This window comes from Thalia democratica, chromosome 4, assembly GCF_965202585.1.
Source record: "Thalia democratica chromosome 4, ktThaDemo2.hap1.1, whole genome shotgun sequence".
NCBI lineage: Eukaryota > Metazoa > Chordata > Thaliacea > Salpida > Salpidae > Thalia > Thalia democratica.
In genome coordinates this window covers 50,878,220-50,898,942 of record NC_139168.1, presented here as the reverse complement: position 1 = coordinate 50,898,942, position 20,723 = coordinate 50,878,220, and the positions used below count along the sequence as shown (strand labels likewise).

The following is a 20,723-nucleotide window of genomic DNA, read 5'->3' as shown; positions in this document are numbered from 1 at the left end:
ACTGACCGAGAATAAGGGTTAGGGGTAACAGTAGTAGTAAAATAAAAAAAAGTTAACCCGCGCAAAATTGTTTCCGTGCAAAATTGTTTCCGTGCAAAAGTGTCTTCGCGCAAAAGTATCTTCGTGCAAAAGTATCTTCGTGCAATTTTGTCCCCTCATGCAATTTAGACAGCTACTCAAAGGGTGTATTTACTACCTATCGTTTAGTTACGTGTTTCTGCTGTGTACACAATGTGCGTAGATTCGCGAGAGGAGACTGTACATAAGTTTATTTATTAACAACTTAAAATCAGGGTTCATATACTAGGGTGGAGCACTCGAGCAGTTGCCACACCTAAAAAAAATAAACTTCTTTTAATACTATAAAACTGAATATTATTAATTTTAAAACAAACTTTTTTACTAAGGATTTACTGTAATCGTAACATAATTATCTTAGTAAATTAATTTTAGAAAATACCGAATAAACGGGTTTCTAAAATACTTGTAAATATTTCCGCCCCTCCCCCATAAAAAAATACCTCGCGGCGCCATTTGTTCATACGCGTCAATCCAAATAATTTTTTTTGGAAAAATTAACAAAATATCAGTTAAATGCTTGAAAGATTTTGAATTTCAAAAAAAATATTCATTAAATCATGAATTACTTGCTATTTTAGCATTTGGTTTACATGTGTACATATGTTAAAAGTTTATAAAATTAATTCGAATATAGTTTTTGTAACGACATTGAATAAATTTAAATCTTTGTCTGCTTTTATCTTTGTACAAACATTTAAAAGTATCTAAGTTTCTAAAATTAAAATTGAGAATTATTTCGTTACATATTATAGTTTTATCTTGGCTATAAAATCATTTTAATTAATTATCAAGATTTAATTTTAAGGTAACAACTCTAAAGTATGAGAGTTTATCAGGTAGTTCATTAAAGTCACAAACTAAAATGGTCAAACATACTATTTTGTTAAAAATCCATTCTCTCTCTCATCTTAAAGTACTTTTTTCAAATTTAAATTGTTAAACTGAAAAGCATTTTCAATTTAATATCAAAAAATATTAGAAAACTCCCCTTATTTTAATAGTTCTGTCTAAAATTTTAAGTATTGAAAATAAAAATCTTATTATAGCAAACTATTCATTTTACAGTATACTGACTACATTATTTTAAATTTCATTAACATCAAGGCTTGTTCAGCATTATTTAAAGGCAAAAATTGAATATGTCTATATAATACTTGCCGTATATTTGCGCGACGTATTTGTGATTTATTGTTGTCAATTTTTAATATATATTTAAATATATAGTGGTCAAAATTGCACGAAGACAATTTTGCACGGAAGGTCATTTTTGCACAATAGTAAAAAAAAATAAACAAAAAGAAAGATTAATAAAAATAGAAAATAAAAGTTACTGACCGAGGATTAGGGGTAACAGTGATAGTAAAAATAGAAAATATAACTAATAAATATTATTATTGAAAAAACAACATTAATCAATTAAAAAGAAAAAAAGTTACCGACCGAAGGTTAGGGGTAACATTGATAGTAAAAACAAAACTAAATTAAAAATAAAAGCTGATAAAAAATTATAAAAATGAATAGTCCACTCGTGCAAAAATTTCTCCGTGCAATTTTATCTTCGTGTACTTATGTGCCCTCGTGCAGTTTTTCCCCTCGGGAAAGTTGACAGCTACCCTAATATACTCAATACAAGATGATCGATCATATATCCAACATAGTTAAAATGTTTGGATAAATTAAATGTATACTGAATGAGTAGAAAACTAAGCTATTTGTGTTTAAAGAAATGGAGCTTAAATTTTTTTATTTCTGTTTTATTAAAACAAATTACTTCTATTTAAGTTTTATGAACTTGTAACAATAAATTTATCGATTCTTTATTTTTTTGGTCGTATTGGTACTAGCAATTACTAGCGTTTCTAGGCATTTTTAAAAGTTGGGTAGCACAACGTTTTTCTGATCATTAATAGTGTATTTTTTATAGTAGCTTAAATTAGACACTGAAGAAAATAAAGAAAGGCACTGTTATTATGTCAAAGGATTTGTAAATAAAAGATGTTTTTAATAAATTAAGATTTAAACATTTGGAGTAACCCTTCCTCATAAGTTTATTAAAAGTTTTACTTTGAATAGAATGCCTAAAAAATGTTTTTAATTAAACTTTTACAGTCATCATGACAATTAACTTTCTCTGCAAAAAGTTAGCCGTTAACAGTAACCTCTCGCTTATTTACGCACATTGTGTCCACAGAATAAAAATGCGTACAAATACGAGAGGTACTAAATATACTTACTATAATGGCTGTATTTTGATATTTTTTCTAGTTAAAAGCAGACTGGGGACTTTCCCACTTTTAACTGTTTGTTCAAAATATCTATAAATTTGAAAACAAAAGATAAAACTATATATTAATATTTATAAAAAGGATTTAAATTTATATAAAATAATATAAGTAGATTTTATCTTTATCTATATGTGACTTCTTTGATACTTAACATTTATTATTTATTCTACTTAGAAAATTCAATTTATGTTAAGCAATTTTTTACAATTAAGAAATGGTGTGGTGTCTATATAAAAATTTGTTTTTATAGCCTTTTACAAAAATATGCATATGGTGCTGTAATGGATTTCTTCACACATATGACTTTCACACAGTCATATATTTCTTTCAGAATTTAATTATAACCTTTTATTATTAACAAAATTTCTGATATACTGAGGTATAACTAAATTTTTATCAATTAGTAAAGGAACATAAGTTTACAAAGTTTAAAGACATAGAGAGGTGAGTTAGCATTTAAAAACATATTTTAAATTAAAAATATACAATAAACTTAATTTGTACAATAATAAAAAAGAAAAAACAGTTTTTTGAATTTTTTAGAGTTCTAAAATGCGTAACTAAACGAGAGTGCGTAACGCCACGAGTAAGTAAAGGTGCGAGAGGTAACTGTAATTAAAAAATCGTTTTTAAATATAAAATAGCTTAGACTAATGTTTTAGTGTAATATCATTCAAGTTTTTTAAATGTTACTTCGTAAAGTTCATGGTCGATTAGTTTAAGCAACATGATCATTTTTTATTAAACTAAATCAAAACTAAAAATCTATATGAAAACAAAGTAAAAATCTGTTGTAAAATATGCCTTTTTTCAATTTCTAAAAAAATAAGTCTACTCCGTATGATTTTATTTTCTGCAAGTAAGTGAAGTTAAACTTTGTTCTTAAAATTGAATATTTTGTTTTAAAATTACTTTCAATTTAAAAACTCAATATTCTAAATAAGCATAAACTAAATACTAACCGCAATCATGTTTTCTAATATTTTTCCAACATTTTCTATGAAAAATTTAAGTCCATAGTTTTCTTTTACGAAAAGGCTCTTTTAAAACACAAGTTCATTATGACATGTTTTAATTTGATTGTGTCTGGTTACATCTAGTTTCAAGCAATTAATAAAACTTGATGTTTATGAAATGAACATTTATTTAAAATTTTACTAAAAAAATACTTAAACATTAAAAGTTTTTTCTTGAACAACGTTTTAGTGTTTTATCTAAGCTTTCCTTTTTTCAAAAATAGCACTGGCCCAAGAAACCAGTTCAAACACTCTTTGAGCAATAAAACTAATTAATTTTGGTATGAAAAACGTATGCAAAAGAAATTTTTGTTAAAGTACCACTAGTATAGAAAAATACTTTTTAAAATTATTATAATCCATATGAAATTAAATCTCGTGCAGAAGTATTTTACTTGCACAAAAAACGCTCTGCGTAAATGGGACACCAACCAGAATAAAGCAACTGATAAGAATGAAACCAGTTATATTTTACTTATTTTTCTTTGATTAACAACCTGAGATTTGCTGGATAAAAAAATAATTTAGCTGTGAATTGTTATAGAACAAGAGAAATTTTTGAACCGAAGAATTGTAAATAAGTTTAGTTTACCTTAAACTAATTAGCCAAATAGCTTTCAAATTTTTTGTTTCATACTATCATTAAAAACTCAAAATTGCTAGAAACTTACATTTTCATTGCTTTAGACAATCTATTTTAGTTGTTAACTAAAGTATATTTTATGTTTATGATTTCTTAGCAGTATTTAATGCAAATTGTTCATAGCCTTATAATTTTTCAATAGGTCCCTTTTTAAAGTTCCACTGTTTTTAGCCAATCTGAGCTCAACTATTTACAGATTTTTTCACAATAAATTATATAAATTTTAAGTTAGGTTAATCTTAGTTAGGTTAATTCTACTTCTTTCTGCGTTTATCAATATGAAGAAATTTCTTTTTAGCAAAAAACTTTGATGTCATTTCAAATATTTATGATAACTTTACTTCCAATTTTTTTATTTTGATTTATTGAGTTGTATTAACTTTGATTTCTTTTTTAATTCTCAGACTATACTTTTATAATATTATTAATCTAAACTCAAAGGAATATCACAAAAAAAAGTTTTTCATAAAGTTATAATTAATTAAAGTTAAGGTTTTTTAAGTGCAAACCACATAAAGATAATTTAAGATGACAATGACTTACTTAAAAATCTAAACTTCAAAATAAAATACAGAACGCATCAGACTATTAAAATATTAACTTGGTTGTAATCTAATTGTTTAAAGTTACGCTTTCTCTCATCTTAGAAGATTGATAGATCTCTAAACAATATATAAAAAATTTAGAAATTAGTAAAAAAAATCATTTAGCTTAAAAGATTTAAAAATAATGTTGGACACTTATGCAAAATTTTATTTTCCCTTATGTGTCTAAATTTTTATAATTTAAAGGAACTAATGTTTTTCACTTTAAATTATGTTTTCCTTTAAAAAAACAACAAATAAATATAGTAAAACTAATTCCCAAAAAAAAAATTTTTCACAAACAAAATAAGTTTAATTTATAATGAGTGTGTTTCTGATTTCTTGATTGAACTGGAAATAACTTGTTAGCTAAGGGAAATGAGAGAATTAAATGAAAAATCGCGTGATCTACAGTCCAAAGTCCAGGGAAAATGAGAGAATCAAATGAGAGATCGCGTGATCTACAGTCCAAAGTCCATCGGAAATTCTAGAAAAAGAATCAAAAAACTATAAATACGCCCAATCAGAGCGTGAAGCGGGCATTCCGACTCGAAACAAGCACGAAGCGACACTCTGCTGCTCTGAACATAAGTCGCCATCTTGGAAAAGCTAGATGACCTCCGGGAAAACTTTCTTATTCAACAACGACGACGGGGCGAACAACTCGATTTGAGTTGTAAACGTGCCATACTCATAAGCATACGCATGCTGTAGCAGACAACTTCTTTGGATCAATTTGAACACTGAACTCCACGCATAAGCCCACGCTTTCTGTGACATAACTTGTTACTTTTATCTTTAATTTACTTTATTTTATTATTGTATCTTTTTATCTTGCGCGCTCTACATCCGGTGTCAACGAGGAAGTATCAGTCCTAACGTTCTGAACCAGTAAACTGTACGAGCAACCATTTGTTACAGTACAACTAGAGTTGTGAGCTGTAAGAAGCCTTTTCAAGTAGTTAACCTTTTTTATTGTTCTTTCATTTTATTGTATATAAATATATAGATATTTGTTAGTTTATACTTAAACATAAATTAAAAGTAAAATGAATAGGGATTTAGCTCTTAAACCCTCTCACACTCGGTCGCAGACCGAGGTAGCAACTAAAGGTAAAGATGGCCCCGAAGCTAATGCTAATCTGGCTCCTGACGTAACTGCCGAACCTGTTACAGAGGCGGTTTCCAATGAAGCTAGAGACCCCAGTAGTCCGGAGTACATCAATAAATATTTTAGGGCGCGAGGTTGAGATAAAACTTGAGAATAGAATAAAAAGATTTCATTTTAAAAAACTTGATTTCAACAAGTATTTGACACGAGTAAGAGTTTTTTGCTAGCACAAGCTACTAGCAAAAAAAAAAACTAAACAGCCCTTTTGTGTTGCACAATTAATTAAATTTAAAGCTAACAAAAAGTTACAACAGCTTTAAAACGCGTGTCAGGGTCTACATAAGGTAACAAAATATAAACCTTTATATGATATTACAGGGGAACAATAACAAAACAGTAGCACGTAGTTTATAAGTTAAAGTAAAAACATTTTTTAAAACCTATTTTTTCATTTAATAATTAACTAGAGCTTCGAATTAGACTATAAAAACTACAATATAGTATTTAGACAAAAATCAGAGCACAAAATTTTTAACTGAAAAAAAATTTTTGAACTGTTTCATAAAAAAGTTTAATTAAAATTATTACACTGTAAGTCTACTTTTAACTTAGAAAAAAAAAATTTTCAACATAATATTTCGACACACAATTTGCGTCGAAGAAAAAAAATTGTCATGTTAATAACATAAGAAGTATTTAAAAACATGTACTTCTTTTATAATTTATAACATACGTCAGTAACCTATTATGAGAACCAGTTATGATTTATTAAAAAAGTTCTTTACTGACCATAATATGTTTGAAAATTTAATTTAAACAAATATACATCTAAGAGATATTGTGTGATATAACTAATTTTAAGTAAGTAGTATCAGTCATGATCTAACTAACATCTTTATAAAAATATGTCATAAAACAGCTAATAAATGCTTCTCCTCCATTATTTGTTTAGGAAAAGACTTTAAAAGGTATTTAAGTTTAGGGTTACCACTGGTTTTTTTAGAAATTTCTTCCGGGTTTTTGGGTCTACTTTTAGTTTAAAAACTATGTCAAGTAGTATAACTACATTGAAAAGATACTGTAAAGCTACTTAATTTGTTATCTAATAAAAATAATTTTTATGATGACAATCTTTTTTATGTGTAACATTTTTTGTTTCTATTCAAAGTTTTACAACTTGAATGTAAAACTTTTCAAAATTTAAGTCTAAATTGTCAAGTTTCAGGTTTTGTTGCAAACTTGCAAGTGGTTTGCGACTATTTAACCGATTTTTTTTGTGCATCAGGTCCTAGAACTGAATTTGAGCGCTTTTTTCGTCGTTCAATTAAAATTATGTTCATTTTCTAGACAAAAATATCACAACTAGCTACAAAGTTTTCTCAAGAACCTACCCCTGTTTTACAAGCTCAACTCAGTCTACAACTTACTAGTTATTTAAAACTTAATTTCCAAATATGTTTCATGACCAATTTTAGGATACACCATATTCCACGGCACATTAATGTGATGTACTTTTTAAATGACACTTGGCATTTCATTTGTTTAACTACAGTCAAAGCATACTTGTTTTAGATAATATTTGTTTCCATTAGTTTTAAAGCTTGTTAGTAAATGTTGTTTTACACTTTTCCGGAGTTTAATTTCATACTTTCCAAACGTTAAAGTTTTTTAATTAATTCAATGTCCCCCAATTTCTTTGTTTAGTACGGTTTTTGTAATATTTGAAATAAATAAGTTTGTTACATGGTAGGTAATGATTCAAATTTTTATCAAGTTTACATTTAATTTAGTTGTACAACAATTACTTAACAATTTTTTAGTAGTTTTTCTGCCCGATTCGTCTTTTTGTTTGTTTAAATTTATTTAAGTGAGTTATTTAATCGTTAAAATGTTTTACATTATATTAAAACTATGGAAACTTTATGATTTTGTTTTTCAGTTTGAAATTTTTTAAGTAATAATCTTCTGAGTTAAAAATAAGTAAAATTAGAGTACGATTGTTTTGTAGCTACAAGTTAAGTTTTATTTCTATTAAGTTCTCAGAAAGTAGTTAGTCTTAAAAACTTGAATAAAAATACTGGTTTTTTGTACAAAATACATTGCTTTTTAAAAGTAAAAAATGTAATGTTAACTGGATATAACTTTTTACTAAATAGTGTGTTAATAAACGACAAGTTACCTCTGATTTGCTATAAAAACAATTGAAAATTTAAGTCTAAATTGTCAAGTTTCAGGTTTTGTTGCAAACTTGCAAGTGGTGTGCGACTATTTAACCGATTTTACTTGTTTTTTGCTTAGTTCCAATCCGCAATGAATTCACACCCGGTTAAACTGCTTACCGACCAGGTTAGGGGTAAAAATATAAAACTTGGGTGGGAATATTGAGTATATCCGTCATTATACTCAAGTTAATATTTTAAGCACTGATGCATATAAAGTTAATAAGACTTATAAATATCTAACACAGGTGTCTCCGAACAATTTAACTATTATCACGCCTTTTATTATATTATAAAATAATTATTATTTCCTATATTGCAAATTTAACTTTTGAATATCTTATGCAGTGTGAACTAGAATTGTGGCTTGATTCCAGATTTGAAGTTCAGGGTTATTACTAGAAAGTTTCAATTTAGCTATTCTAACATTGAAAACTTCAATATTACAAATATCTATATAAATATGATAATTACAGTAGCTTGCCAACTAGGTACGCACTTTGAACACAGCGCAAAAATACGTACCCAACTGGCAGTGCGTACCTAGTAAGTTTTGGTCTTTAAAGACCAAGATTTTGGCTAATAAAAACATATTAAAAGCCACTAAATTTAACATAGACCGATTAAAGAAAAATTTACCAAACAATAACTTACCATAAAACAATACAAATTTGTATTTGTGATACTAGAAGTCTTGAATATTTATTTAATATATATATTTAAACTTTTACCATGTAAATTTATATAGTACATATAATTAATTATTAGTTTTTAACAAATAGACTGATGAAAAAAATCATCATGCTATTATTAGATTGTGCCTTTTCAAAAAACCTAGCGTAGAGTTATAAAATTTTACTTCTGCTTATTATTTAGCAATATTTGCATCTTAAATGGTTGTTTTGATAGAAAACACAACAATAAAGGATAAATGATGTGGTGCTCATAGTAGATTGTGGTTTTCATGGGAACTGGGCGAAATTGCACGAAGACAAAATTTCACGAGGGTCGTTTTGCACGAGAATAAAAAAAAAAACAAAGACAAAAAAAAAAAATATAAATTAAAAAAAAAAAAGTTACCGACCGAGGGTAAGGGGAAACAGTGATTGTATTATTAAAAATAATAATATAATCAAAAAAACCAACCCGTGCAATAATATCTCCGTGCAAAATTGACACCTACCCGGTTTTCTTAGTCAATATTGTCAGTAATGGATTATATAAAAAGTGATTAAGAATTTTATAAGTTTACTCTTTTTACTCATTTTGTTTATATGTAACTGTCGTGGTTACCTGAATCTCAAGTTACTTAGGCTAACCAGGACAATTCAAGCTAGCTTTAGTTTTTAAAAAATTCAGCTTATTTTGAATTTATTTTTGAACACACCGTTTTCGGCTAAAAAGTTCGTATCATACCGGCAGTGCGTACCTAGTTGGCAGGTTACTGTATTGAACTATTTCTTACATTACAATGGTTTTTCGCTCATTTTTATTTATGAAACATAAAAACTGTACTTTAAGTACTTAGTCTCAAATGCTACGTAATGCTTATTGAAAATTGGATAAACACAAACTTTATATGCTTTATAAAACATTTGTTAGAACTTATCGTATTTTAATGTGTATCTTGTAATAAAAACAATTTAACTTGAAATATTGTAAAAAATACTAAGAACATACAGCTTGTATATTTCACTCATGAACTAAAAACTGTCTTTTATTAGTAACAAAATAAGTAGATAAGTTAAAAAAATTTATTTGGTACATAAATGAGACAAAAAAAACACTAATTAACTTAATGAACACATTTAAATTTTTTAGTTCGTGTTTAAAAAAACCTAAGCGATAATTTTCTAATTATTTTACTATTAAACTAGACGAAATAAAACGTTTAACTTAGAGATAAATCTATGTCTTGGTTGTTACTTAAATACTTTTGCAGATCTGTATCACGAACAACATGAATTCTTGGATATTCAATAATTATACTTCCATTTAAGTTTTTGTTCACTGACTGCACACCTTCCAATTTCTTGAATCTATTTATTTAATTAAAATAACTATTTTATTACTATTTAAAAAATTTACTCATATTGACTTTAAACCTTAAGTATAACTTGTACAACTGTTTTTAAAAATTCTGAGATTACTTTCATAAGTAGTAAAATTGAAAATGAATGATTTTTTTTTTCTATATAGAACTTGTATTATTTGGAAAATACAGCTAAATGTAAAATCAATTGTAAAAAAAAATTCAAGCTAAATGTAAAATCTTACCGACTGCATTGGGCAGAAACTTCTTCATTGCAAAGAAAAAAGTGCAACTTGCTGCTTTCTTTCATAGCACACTTTCTGTAACTTTCTAAACTTTAAGAGAAAAAGTTGTTATTACTTAACATTTAAATCTGTGTTAGTTGTATTTTATTTTTTGATAGATAATTATATCTTAAAACAAAGTTATAAACATAAATATATTTAAAAACAAATTAACAATAATACAAATAAAACTAGTTGAACTTTTTTTTTGTTTTTTTGTTTACTAGAAATAACTTTTTCATAATACTTTTTAGGCTAAAAACAACTAAAATTATATGTGACTAGCTATTGCGGAATCTTAACATTGTATTTAATTTGATTTAATATTAATGAATTAAATTTAATAATATAAATTAATAATAATACTTTGAAGGTTATAAATAAGTTTTATAGAATATACACTAGTTTAATTTTAAGGCAAAAATCTAAAACTAATTAAAATATTATTTTAAATTAAAAACACAGTTTTACAGAGTTTCGATAATGTAGATGATAGTAAATGAAAAAGTACTCAATAAAAACTCAAAGAAACGCTGATAGTTTTTAATAATTTGAGTACTTTTCAAATAACCGTCCGTATTATATTCAAACGAACTTGCTACGTTACGATCTTTACTAGCGATTGATATTTAATAACTAATTAAGTTTGAACATTTGTAACCAAATTTTATTATTGTAAAGTAAAAATAAACTTGGAAAAACTTAAAGTTAAAAAAATTAAAACTAACTTATAGTCGTAGCTTAAGCTTTTAAGATCTAGGAAAGGCTTTACTAGATCTTCCAATGTGTCAGTAAAATCACAACTAAAAATATATAATAAGGTATATTTAATAAGTTTTTGTATTCTTTTTATCATTTATTAAATAATTTTTATCAATAAACTTACATACTGAGCAAAGAATCTACTGCAACTTTGAAAGCATGACTTTTAGTTAACATTTAAAACTTTCATATAATATCTACTAGTGTTTTTTGTAAAAAATAAATCCACCTCTGGCCTTAATAACTGTACTATAGAATAAAATAGCTAACTACAAGGAGTCATCTATGAAGCATAAGAATCAAATATAAAAAAAATATACCAGCTTGAGTATTTTACAACCTTTAAAAGTGTGTTGCGTCTTGAATCTCTATACCATATAATTTTTTCAGATAAAGAAAGCACTAAAAACGTATTTGTAAATATACTCTTTAAATGTTATTAATTTCTTTAAATATACTGATTGAAATCTAAATTTATCGTTTTTAATCCGAACTGTTAATCGATAAATTTAAATTAGGATTCTAATAATATACAAACAATTTTTAAATATTAAAGTAGAGCTAGCCGCAATTTTCAAAGTTGTATTTGATTGTTAAAATAAACACAGCAAAACTAACAAAAATTTAATGGTAGAACAGAAATCAAGTAGAAATCACCAAAATAGTGAAAACTGATTAAACTTAATCTTACTAGAATTTTAACTAAAAACTCAGCCTTTTTTTTAATAAATTATAAAACTGGCCTGGTTTTATCTAAAAAACTTAACATGGTTGAAAGTGTTGAAAACCTGAAGTTATCTATCAAAATAACTTAATGCAGTTTTTTCAAATGTTATTTTAATAAAACTAAATACAGGGTTCGTGCGCGAATTTTTTTTCATTTAGCCAGACTGAGACCAATTTAGCCTGACATTTTTTCAAAGTAAGGAAAATCCCCTTTAGAAGTCATTTCAGGTATTGGGGATTTGAATAGTACTATTGTAGTCTCCGATTTCAACCAGCTTTATCTCAAAAATATATTGAGCTTAAAAAATCTGCTAAAAGCAACTCATAGCTTAGTTAAAACTCCATAAAATTAGACTAGATTGTGAAAAAGGTGATTGACCCCCCTATGCCCTTAACATAACAAATTCAGTGATAAGTTATATCTAATCTATTACTAGTGTAAAAATTTAATATATATTACTAAACACAATTGTTCAATTTAATTAAGCACTAAGTGAAAACATTATAACCAAAAGATTTATAATAAAACGACGTGAAATGTCGTATTTTGTTAAAATTAAAAATGAAACGCTTACACGAGTATTAAAATAAGTAAAAAATGTTTATTATAGTATCTTGACTAATACTTAAAGTTGATTCATAATTAAAAATCCTAAACTCTAAATAATTAATACAGTGATTGTTGATGTCATATCAGATTTAAAAAGCTTACACTTCAATAAAAAAAACCTTTAATATTTCGTTCTTTTAAAGAAAAATGAATTGTACCTAAAATTTGTACTCCCACAAAACTTAGTACTTATATCTTAAAAATAAGTTTTAGTGTTGTGAATATCTCTAACAACTTTTAACAAACATTAAAATATATGAATAAACTGCTAAGAGTCTTAATCTAAAAAGTATTTGGTATAAAGCTTTTAAACTAGAAATTAAAACAGTTCAACCAAATAAGCTCTGAAAAACATGGCTGATGTAAACAAATTCAAACAAACAGCTAAGTTGTTGAACTTAACTGTAGTGTTTAAACTTTATTTTTTTATAAATTTTCATAATTATGACTTATATAATCTACTCAAAACAAAATAATGAAGATTCTTAAAAGTTTTTAAGAGATTCAAGAAAAGGTTTTACGCATTTATTTTTACAAATACTAACTGATTTTGTCTTTAAAAACTAAAATTTTATTTAGAAATAAATTCACATCTCAATTTCATCTTAAAAAGATTTCTCAGTTTTTTTAAATAAAAAGTTTCAAGCATTTGAATTGAGAAAAACTGAGATTCTCAAATTTTTAAATAAAAAAACTGAATTAGCCTGATGTTTTTCAACTTTTTTCAAAAAAACTGATTTAGGCTGACGCACACGAACCCTGTAAGTAATAATTTAGTATAAAATTGAACAACCTATAACTGTAAAATAAATTTACAGAATTATAAATACTTTTTTTTAAACATTGTTAAAACAAAGAACATACGGCTTCGTTAGTTGTTTTTTAACTTTTCCACAATTAAAATTCCATTCAACGTGCCATTTGATAATTTGCTTGCTTTTATGAAAAAAAGTTTTGTTGTTTTTATGTCTTGTAAAATTAGACGACATTGGTTTCCATTTGACATTGTCTAGTTGAAGTGCCAGTTGAACATTTGATTGCTGTTTGAAAAAAAAAAACCAATACATATTTTATTTAGATAAAGTAATTTTTCAGTACTACAATTATTAAACAAAACCTTGAGAAAAGATTCATTCAAAAACAGTTTTATTGACCAAACAAGTAATATATTTCAGCTAACTCTAGCTACTACGGCTAGCTACTAACTTGAAAATTAAACTTTGTGTAAAAAAACTTTTACAAGTTTGATCAGAAAAAAATAAATTAATATATATAGCAAAATTTAGTAGAATTAATTAGAGATAGATTAACAGTTTATAATTATATAATTATAAACTAATGAGTACGCTTATATTAGTTAAATTATTAATCTATCACAAATTAATTCTATTTTATTTTGCTAAATTTACTAACTTAGTATTTTCTGATGAAACCTAAAATTGTTTAATTACTCAAAACTTAATTTTTAAATTAGTTGCTAACAGAAGAAGTTGATTAGGGTTAGCTGAAATATATCTTACTTGTTTGATTAATAAAAATGTTTTTGATCGAATCCTGTTTCAAGTTTTTGTTTATTTAGATTTTTTTATAGTTTTTGTTTATATACATATTTTATGCTAAATTTATAGATTACAAAGTTTTCTACTCTGTGATGTAGGATAAGTTCATATATGGAGGCTAATTTTACTTTAATTTTTTACATAAATAACTAAGCTACCAATTACTTTTTGCCATATGTAAGTTTTAAGATATAAACCATTAAAGTTAGATCGTTTTTGGTAAGTGCAAACTAAAACGGCAAAAGTATTTTATTCAGGGTTGCCACTCGTTTTTTCCAAATTTTTTCCAGCTTTTCCAAATTTTTTTTTCAGGTTTTCCAAATTTTTTCCATGTTTTTAAAAGTACACATTTTTGGTCTATTTTTAGTTTTAAGCTAATTTCTATATAAGAAACTGTGTTGAATAGTATAAAAACATTGAAAAGATAATGTTAAGTTACTTTGAATGTGTTTTTTAATAAAAAATTTATTGATGATGAAAAAAAAATCTTATTTATATGATAGATTTTTTGTGTCAAATCGAAATTTTACTATTAAAAATGTTAAAATTATTAAAAATTCCAGGTTTTTTGATCAAAATTCCAGGTTTTTCCAGGTTATTTTTGCCTAAATTGTCGAATTTCAGGTTTTTCCAGGTTTCCAAGTAAAGTGGCAACCCTGTTTATTTCACTAAAAATTTATCTCCTTGCATGTTTTTTGAGACAAATACCTTAAACTTTCAGGAAAAGTTTTTTGCAATATTTATAAAATCTCTCGTAAGGAATATTTAAATAATAGCTTTTTTTTCAACAATAAACAAAAAATAATAATTAATGCTTAACAATGATAGTTTTTTTAATTTGTAACTACAGATTTTTCTAATATATATTACAAGAAACATACCCTGAAAATTTGATCATTTTTTAGTAAACAAAAAAGATTTTAGTGATTTTTATTTATTTATCGTCTTAGTTTTCTCTTCCCATAAGGTACCTATTGTACTCTCTGAATTTGAAATACCTCAAAAGTTAGTTTGAATACTGAAAAGTTGAAAAAGCAACTTATACTTAATGCAAAATTCTAGAAATTAAGATTAAGTCAAAAAAAGTTATTTACCCCCTCTATGCCCTTAAGTATATAGAAGATAATATCAGTGTTAAAAAAATTGAAGGCAAAATTAGTACTTGTTTAAAAACTAAAAATGATGTAAAATTAAAGCAAAAAACATAATTAGTATGCCTGATAATTGAATTAAATAAATAAAACTGTTGAAATTTCATGTAAAAATATTTATTAAGGATTATCAAAAGAATATAAATAGCCAATGACAATACCTAAATGGAATGTTCCTAAGGTAACCCAATATTTCTGAGTTTTATCAAAGCAATAAACTATTTACTGAGCTTCTATGCAATCAATGACTGCTGCAGTTCCTGATTGCAAAAGGTACATGTTGAGCAAGCTACATCTTAAGAAGGATTTTGGAAGCAAGTAAGCCCTATTTTCTTTCCAGTACAAACTTAGCCAGTAGAGGCTAGCGCTAGTCTCTACTGTTTCCTATTTAAAATTATACCCTAGAGCTATAGATGTTATAATTTTCTTTTTGTTATGGGTAGGTGGACGTTGACCGTTTGTAAAGATTTATTTTTATTTATAGATCAAAGAAAGGATCAACAAAAGTCTACATAGCCTAAGCTATCGAAGGCTTGTGGTCTGATGATCGAATTAGTATGACTATAACTTTTAAATTTAATATCAAAGAGATTGCAAAACAAACTTTATCATTAATAATCAATTATGAAAAAATTAAAATACAAAAAAAAAAACAAAAAAATACAAGATGAAAAAAGAAATATTTCATCTACACATAATTTTGACTAAAAGAACTTTTATTTAAAAAAAAATGTTTATAATCTGAGATTTTAAGATAAAACATAGACAATACTATTTAAAAAAAAGAAATACTTGAACATTTCATACAACATTATATAAACGTTTTGTTTATCTCACATTTAATTTTAATAAAAAATAACCTGTAAGTCAAATTTTTTCAGTACAAGCTTTGCATGAGATGTTGTACCAACTGAAGTTATCATGTGTGTTCCTTTTTCAAGAAACTTATAATCTTAAAATAAAGTTTTTTAAGAAACTAATTAATAATTTGATATTACTCTATTTTAATGTAAAATACATGAAGTAAAAATCTAAATAATAAGTATTTATTTTAATTAAACTAAGGCTATATCTCAAAAAAAAAAAATTAATTTCAACAAACAAGCTCACCTAGTTTGCATATTTTACAGGTTTTTACTTTAGTTACTCAATGCGTTTTTAAAAGTAAAAAAAAAAAGATGTAAGGGTTTATGGTCATAAGGGGTAAATCACTCATTTTTTATTCATATTTTTTGAATAATATACATCTATATTGTTATATACTGTTTTTAAAAATTCAAAGTACTTTTTGAGATAAAAGCAATTGAATTAGGAAAGTTGAATAGGTTCCTTTTTGGTGGAGCTAAGTAAAATTGGCAAAAATAGACTATTTTACTGAAAATCTATCTCCTCCTTTAGTTTTTGAGCAACTTTTTTAAAGCTTTGTAGAGTAATCATTGGAAAATTTCAAACAACTTGTAGAAAACAGATGATTTTTTAATTTTTGTATATAATTTTTTTGGTAAAGAAAAACAAAATCTCATTGGTCATAAATTTTTTAAATTCTCTTTAAAAAAAACTTGCTTCTTACAAGTTGTTTGCAATATTGAAAAGAATACTTTCTAAAAACTTGAAGTAAATTACTTAAAAATAAAAGAGGAGTAGATATAAAGTAAATTTTTCAAATTTTGCAAAATCTAGCATGAAAATTTTAAATTCCATTTACTTGTATCAGAAACTTTATAGAAAAATTTAAGATTTATATCTCAAAGTTAATTGAAAAATTTTGTTTAATAAAAATAATCATTTAGTGTGTACTTTTAAGGCTTTAAAGAAGAGCCAATGTTAGTATTTTCGTAAAAAAAAAACCCTCCTATGACCTTAATTGGAACAAGTATTTATGAAATTATACTTAATAAATTTTATTGAACTTGTAAATAAATTATAAAAATTACTTACCTGAGAAACAACTTTTTTCTGTTATATTCGATCTTAATAGGATTGTTTCAAAGGGTCTTTTTTTACCAGTACAATGTGTAACTTTCTTGTGATGCTTTACACAGTCAATGCTATAGATCATAAATACATTTACACTTAAAAATTTTAAGTAATGCAAGTACAAAACAACTTACCTACAAGATCTTGCTTCACAGCCTGGACATTTGTATTTAAATTTCTTTAAATTACAAGTAGTGCATCTGTTATAAAGTTTTGTGGAATAAAACATGTTATAGCTTTATAAGCACAACATAAAACATAAACTGATTAAGACTCAAGTCAGTAAAAGTGTCTATAAATATCAAAATACATTAACAACTTGAAAATTTTAAGTTTTCACATTATAAAAAGGTACAACATAAAGTATAACCTATTTACAAGGAATGCCACTCTTAGGCAAAAAAAAACATCCTTAATGACCTAAAACTATCCTGATAAAGCCAAAGTTTATTAAAAAGCCTTTGAAAAAATCTATGTGCATTTGATGTAATTATATCTAAGTGTACTTCAGTGTGCATTAAAAATATTTTAGTGTGCACAAGAAATTTTTGAGGTAAAAAAGTATACATATATATAATTTTTTGATAGCATTTCTGCTATATTTCTTATATTTTAGCAAGCTCTTATATATCATTCACCTATAAAGACAATTATACTTTAAGAAATTCATTTTTTTATAAAACAAATTAAGTGTGTGCAAAAAATTATCAGTTATGCACATTAGGGTGCTTATAAAAAAGAAAACCTTTGATCTTTAAGCTAGATTTTTTTTTCTAATTTTGGTACTGTAGTATACTAAAAAAATGTGCAAATTTTTGGAACTTTTGTGGTGTAAAAACTGATTCTCTAAAAACAGTATAAAAAAAAGAGTTTTTCCAATGCGTGCACTATCGCCCCTTAGGAGTGAATTAGGCTGTAAGGGGCAATATCTAGTTTTAAACAAATAAGTAAATAACTAATTTGATAGAAAAGGGGCAATTATTCAGGGTTCGTGCGCGAAATTTTTTTCATTTAGCCTGACTGTGACCAATTTAGCCTGACATTTTTTAAAGTACGGAAAATCCCTTTAAGAAGTCATTTTAGATATTGGGGGGGTCTTAATTAGTACTAATGTAGTCTCCGACTTCAACTAACTTTATCTCAAAAATATTTAGAGCTTTAAAAATTTGCAAAAAGTAACTCATAGCTTAGTTACAACTCAATAAAAAAAGACTAAATTGTAAAAAAGGTGATTGACCCCCCCAATGCCCTTAACATAACAAATTCAGTGATAAGTTTTAAAATAAGTGTTATATCTAATCTATTACTAGTGTAAAAATTTAATATATATTACTAAACACAATTGTTAATTTACTTAAGCACAAAGTAAAAACATTATAACCAGAAGATTTATAATAAAACGACGTGCATTGTCGTGTTTTATTAAAACTTAAAATGAAACGCTTACACTAGTATTAAAATTCAAACAAACAGCTAAGTTGTTGAACTAAACTGTAATGTTTAAACTGCATTTTTTTTAAGAATTTTTATAGTCATGACGTATATAATCTACTCATAACAAAATAATGAAGATTCTTAAAATTTTTTAGAGATTCAACAAAAGGTTTTAAGCATTTATTTTTACAAGTGCTGACTGATTTTGTCTTTAATAACTAAATCATTATTTAGAAGTAAACTCACATCTCAACTTGATATTAAAAAGATTTCTCAATTTTTTAATCAAAAATTTTAAAGCATTTAAACTGAGAAAAACTGAGATTCTCAAATTTTAAAATAAAAAAACTGATTTAGCCTGACGTTTTTCAACTTTTTTCAAAAAAACTGATTTAGTCTGACTTAGCCTGACGCGCACAAACCCTGATTATTTCTTCAAATTATGCCAGTGGGTTGATTATAAAAATAAGTTTTGGAAACCCTGGCTTAAAATGACCAGTATATGAAAATTTTAATACAAAATATTTAATAAAACAATAACTTTTTGTACTTTTTTAGTTAACTCATTATCTAGCTTATTTTAACCAAGCAGCCTTGTTAATAAAAAATCAAGTTACATGGCATTATGTTTAATTCTAAAATGACAGATCTTGTACACTATCACCTTTCAAGTTTACAACTCTGATTGTTCTGACTTAAAATTTAAAAATTTAATATCAAGATACTTAACTACAAAATAAAAACATTTTATCAAAAAAATTGCATACTTTATTTAAAATAGGTAAACAGATTAGAAAAAAAAATAGTGTTTTATATGATTTTTCAATTTATTTAGGCAGATCAAGTGGTTTTCTTAAAATTGCAATTATCCAGGTAATTAGGAACATTTTTTTAGTTATTTGTTTTTAAATTAAACTTAACTATTTGAAATAACTTTATACTAACTTCAACAAGCTCACCTATCAACTGATTTTTTTTCAACACTTGACTTGTTGTTTTCTTGAGAAAAACTTTCATCTAAGGAATTTTCAGCATCTAACTCTTTGTGTATGCTTACTTTGGAAACACAGTTAGTTTCAGCAGTTGAACTTTGTACAGGTTTATCAATAACTAAAAAATACATTGTAAAAATAAATTAAACAAGTTTTATTAACAATATAGGTATTAATTGGTTAGACCAGGATTTACCATAATAAAACATATGGCTTCCTTTGGGGCAATTTCAGAAATTTAGGAGCCAAAAGTAGTAAAAGGGCCATAGGAGGGCCATGAGGCTGTAATTTAAAACTTACGCTAGATATTCTGCAGTTGATGATAAAGATCAAAAAAGGTCTTCGGCCTATCTAAGGGTAATTATTATAGAAATCTTGAAGATGGGGGCCTCAGCATTTTTTTGTTTATTTTAAGGAGACCTTATCAAAAAACAATTGGGAAACCATGGATTAGACATTAATTTAATTGAAACAGCTTTTATTTGATTTAAAAACTAATATCTATAACATTTTGTTGCTGATAAATATGTAACATAAATATTTCAAGATTTGATTAAAAATAAATTAATATTTTTAAGATACTGTTTTTAGAGTACAACAAAAACTCACCTTCAAAGTTTTGCTTGATGCTATATAAATCAACTTTTTTTGATTTTTTGTTTGTAGTTGATCTAAAAGATTTTGAATTCAAAACTAGTTTTATTTCATCTTCTAATTTTCTTTTGGTTGCCATACTTATCACTAATAAATATAAATATTACTAGATGAGGGTTTTACATTTACAATTTTATGAACAATTAGTATTAGGTTGCTTGAGCAAATGTTTAACCAACCATTTACAAAAATAGATACCTTGATTTTCTGAAAACCTTGTGTTCAACATTAAACATAAACTAAAAAACTACTGTACGTAAGCTAAGCACATTGAATGGATCATTTAGTTAAGTATTCGCGACGTGTAGTATTAGAAAATATATTATTTATCACGGTAAAAGAAGTACTCTAGAATGTGAGCTTTAAGGCTGTTGTATAAAAAAAAATTCAGTTATCTAGCCATATACAGTAAAGTACTTTATTTATTATAAACTAACGTTACTTTTTTATTATACGTTATGCACTGTTTACGGAATTTGAACGAACTTAAGTCCTTCAAAGTATAGTTGTAAGTTTTAAACTATCAAAAGGCTACGAAAATATTTAAACATAAAAATTGAATTTGAAACAAACAAACTTTTTTAAGTATTCAGTTTTCATTTG

The 20,723-nt window shown here is 25.8% G+C and overlaps 1 protein-coding gene across 2 annotated transcripts; it reads right to left on the bottom strand.

The window, feature by feature from the left end:
* Window positions 1-9,709: 9,709 nt before the first annotated feature.
* Window positions 9,710-20,273, bottom strand: LOC145834165 (box C/D snoRNA protein 1-like). 2 transcript variants are annotated; one of them, XM_082941528.1, is made up of 9 exons: window positions 20,076-20,273; window positions 19,434-19,584; window positions 17,175-17,240; window positions 17,002-17,111; window positions 15,924-16,015; window positions 13,218-13,393; window positions 10,984-11,058; window positions 10,217-10,306; window positions 9,710-9,978 (listed from the first exon to the last, which is right to left on the bottom strand). In XM_082941528.1, exons 1-9 carry the CDS (start codon window positions 20,197-20,199, stop codon window positions 9,831-9,833), a joined length of 1,032 nt encoding a protein of 343 aa, XP_082797654.1. In that variant the 5' UTR covers window positions 20,200-20,273; the 3' UTR covers window positions 9,710-9,830. The 2 variants fall into 2 exon arrangements, with proteins under 2 accessions (XP_082797654.1, XP_082797655.1); XM_082941529.1 differs by lacking the exon at window positions 10,984-11,058.
* Window positions 20,274-20,723: the final 450 nt, after the last annotated feature.

Excerpts from the sequence above, each read along its gene's own strand:
- LOC145834165 (XM_082941528.1), bottom strand. The coding sequence starts at position 20,199 with ATGGCAACCAAAAGAAAATTAGAAGATGAAATAAAACTAGTTTTGAAT. Across the intron at positions 19,585-20,075 it reads CATCAAGCAAAACTTTGAAG|TTATTGATAAACCTGTACAA; the intron begins GTGAGTTTTTGT and ends TGTATTTTTTAG. Across the intron at positions 17,241-19,433 it reads GAAAAAAAATCAGTTGATAG|ATGCACTACTTGTAATTTAA; the intron begins GTGAGCTTGTTG and ends ACTTTATAACAG.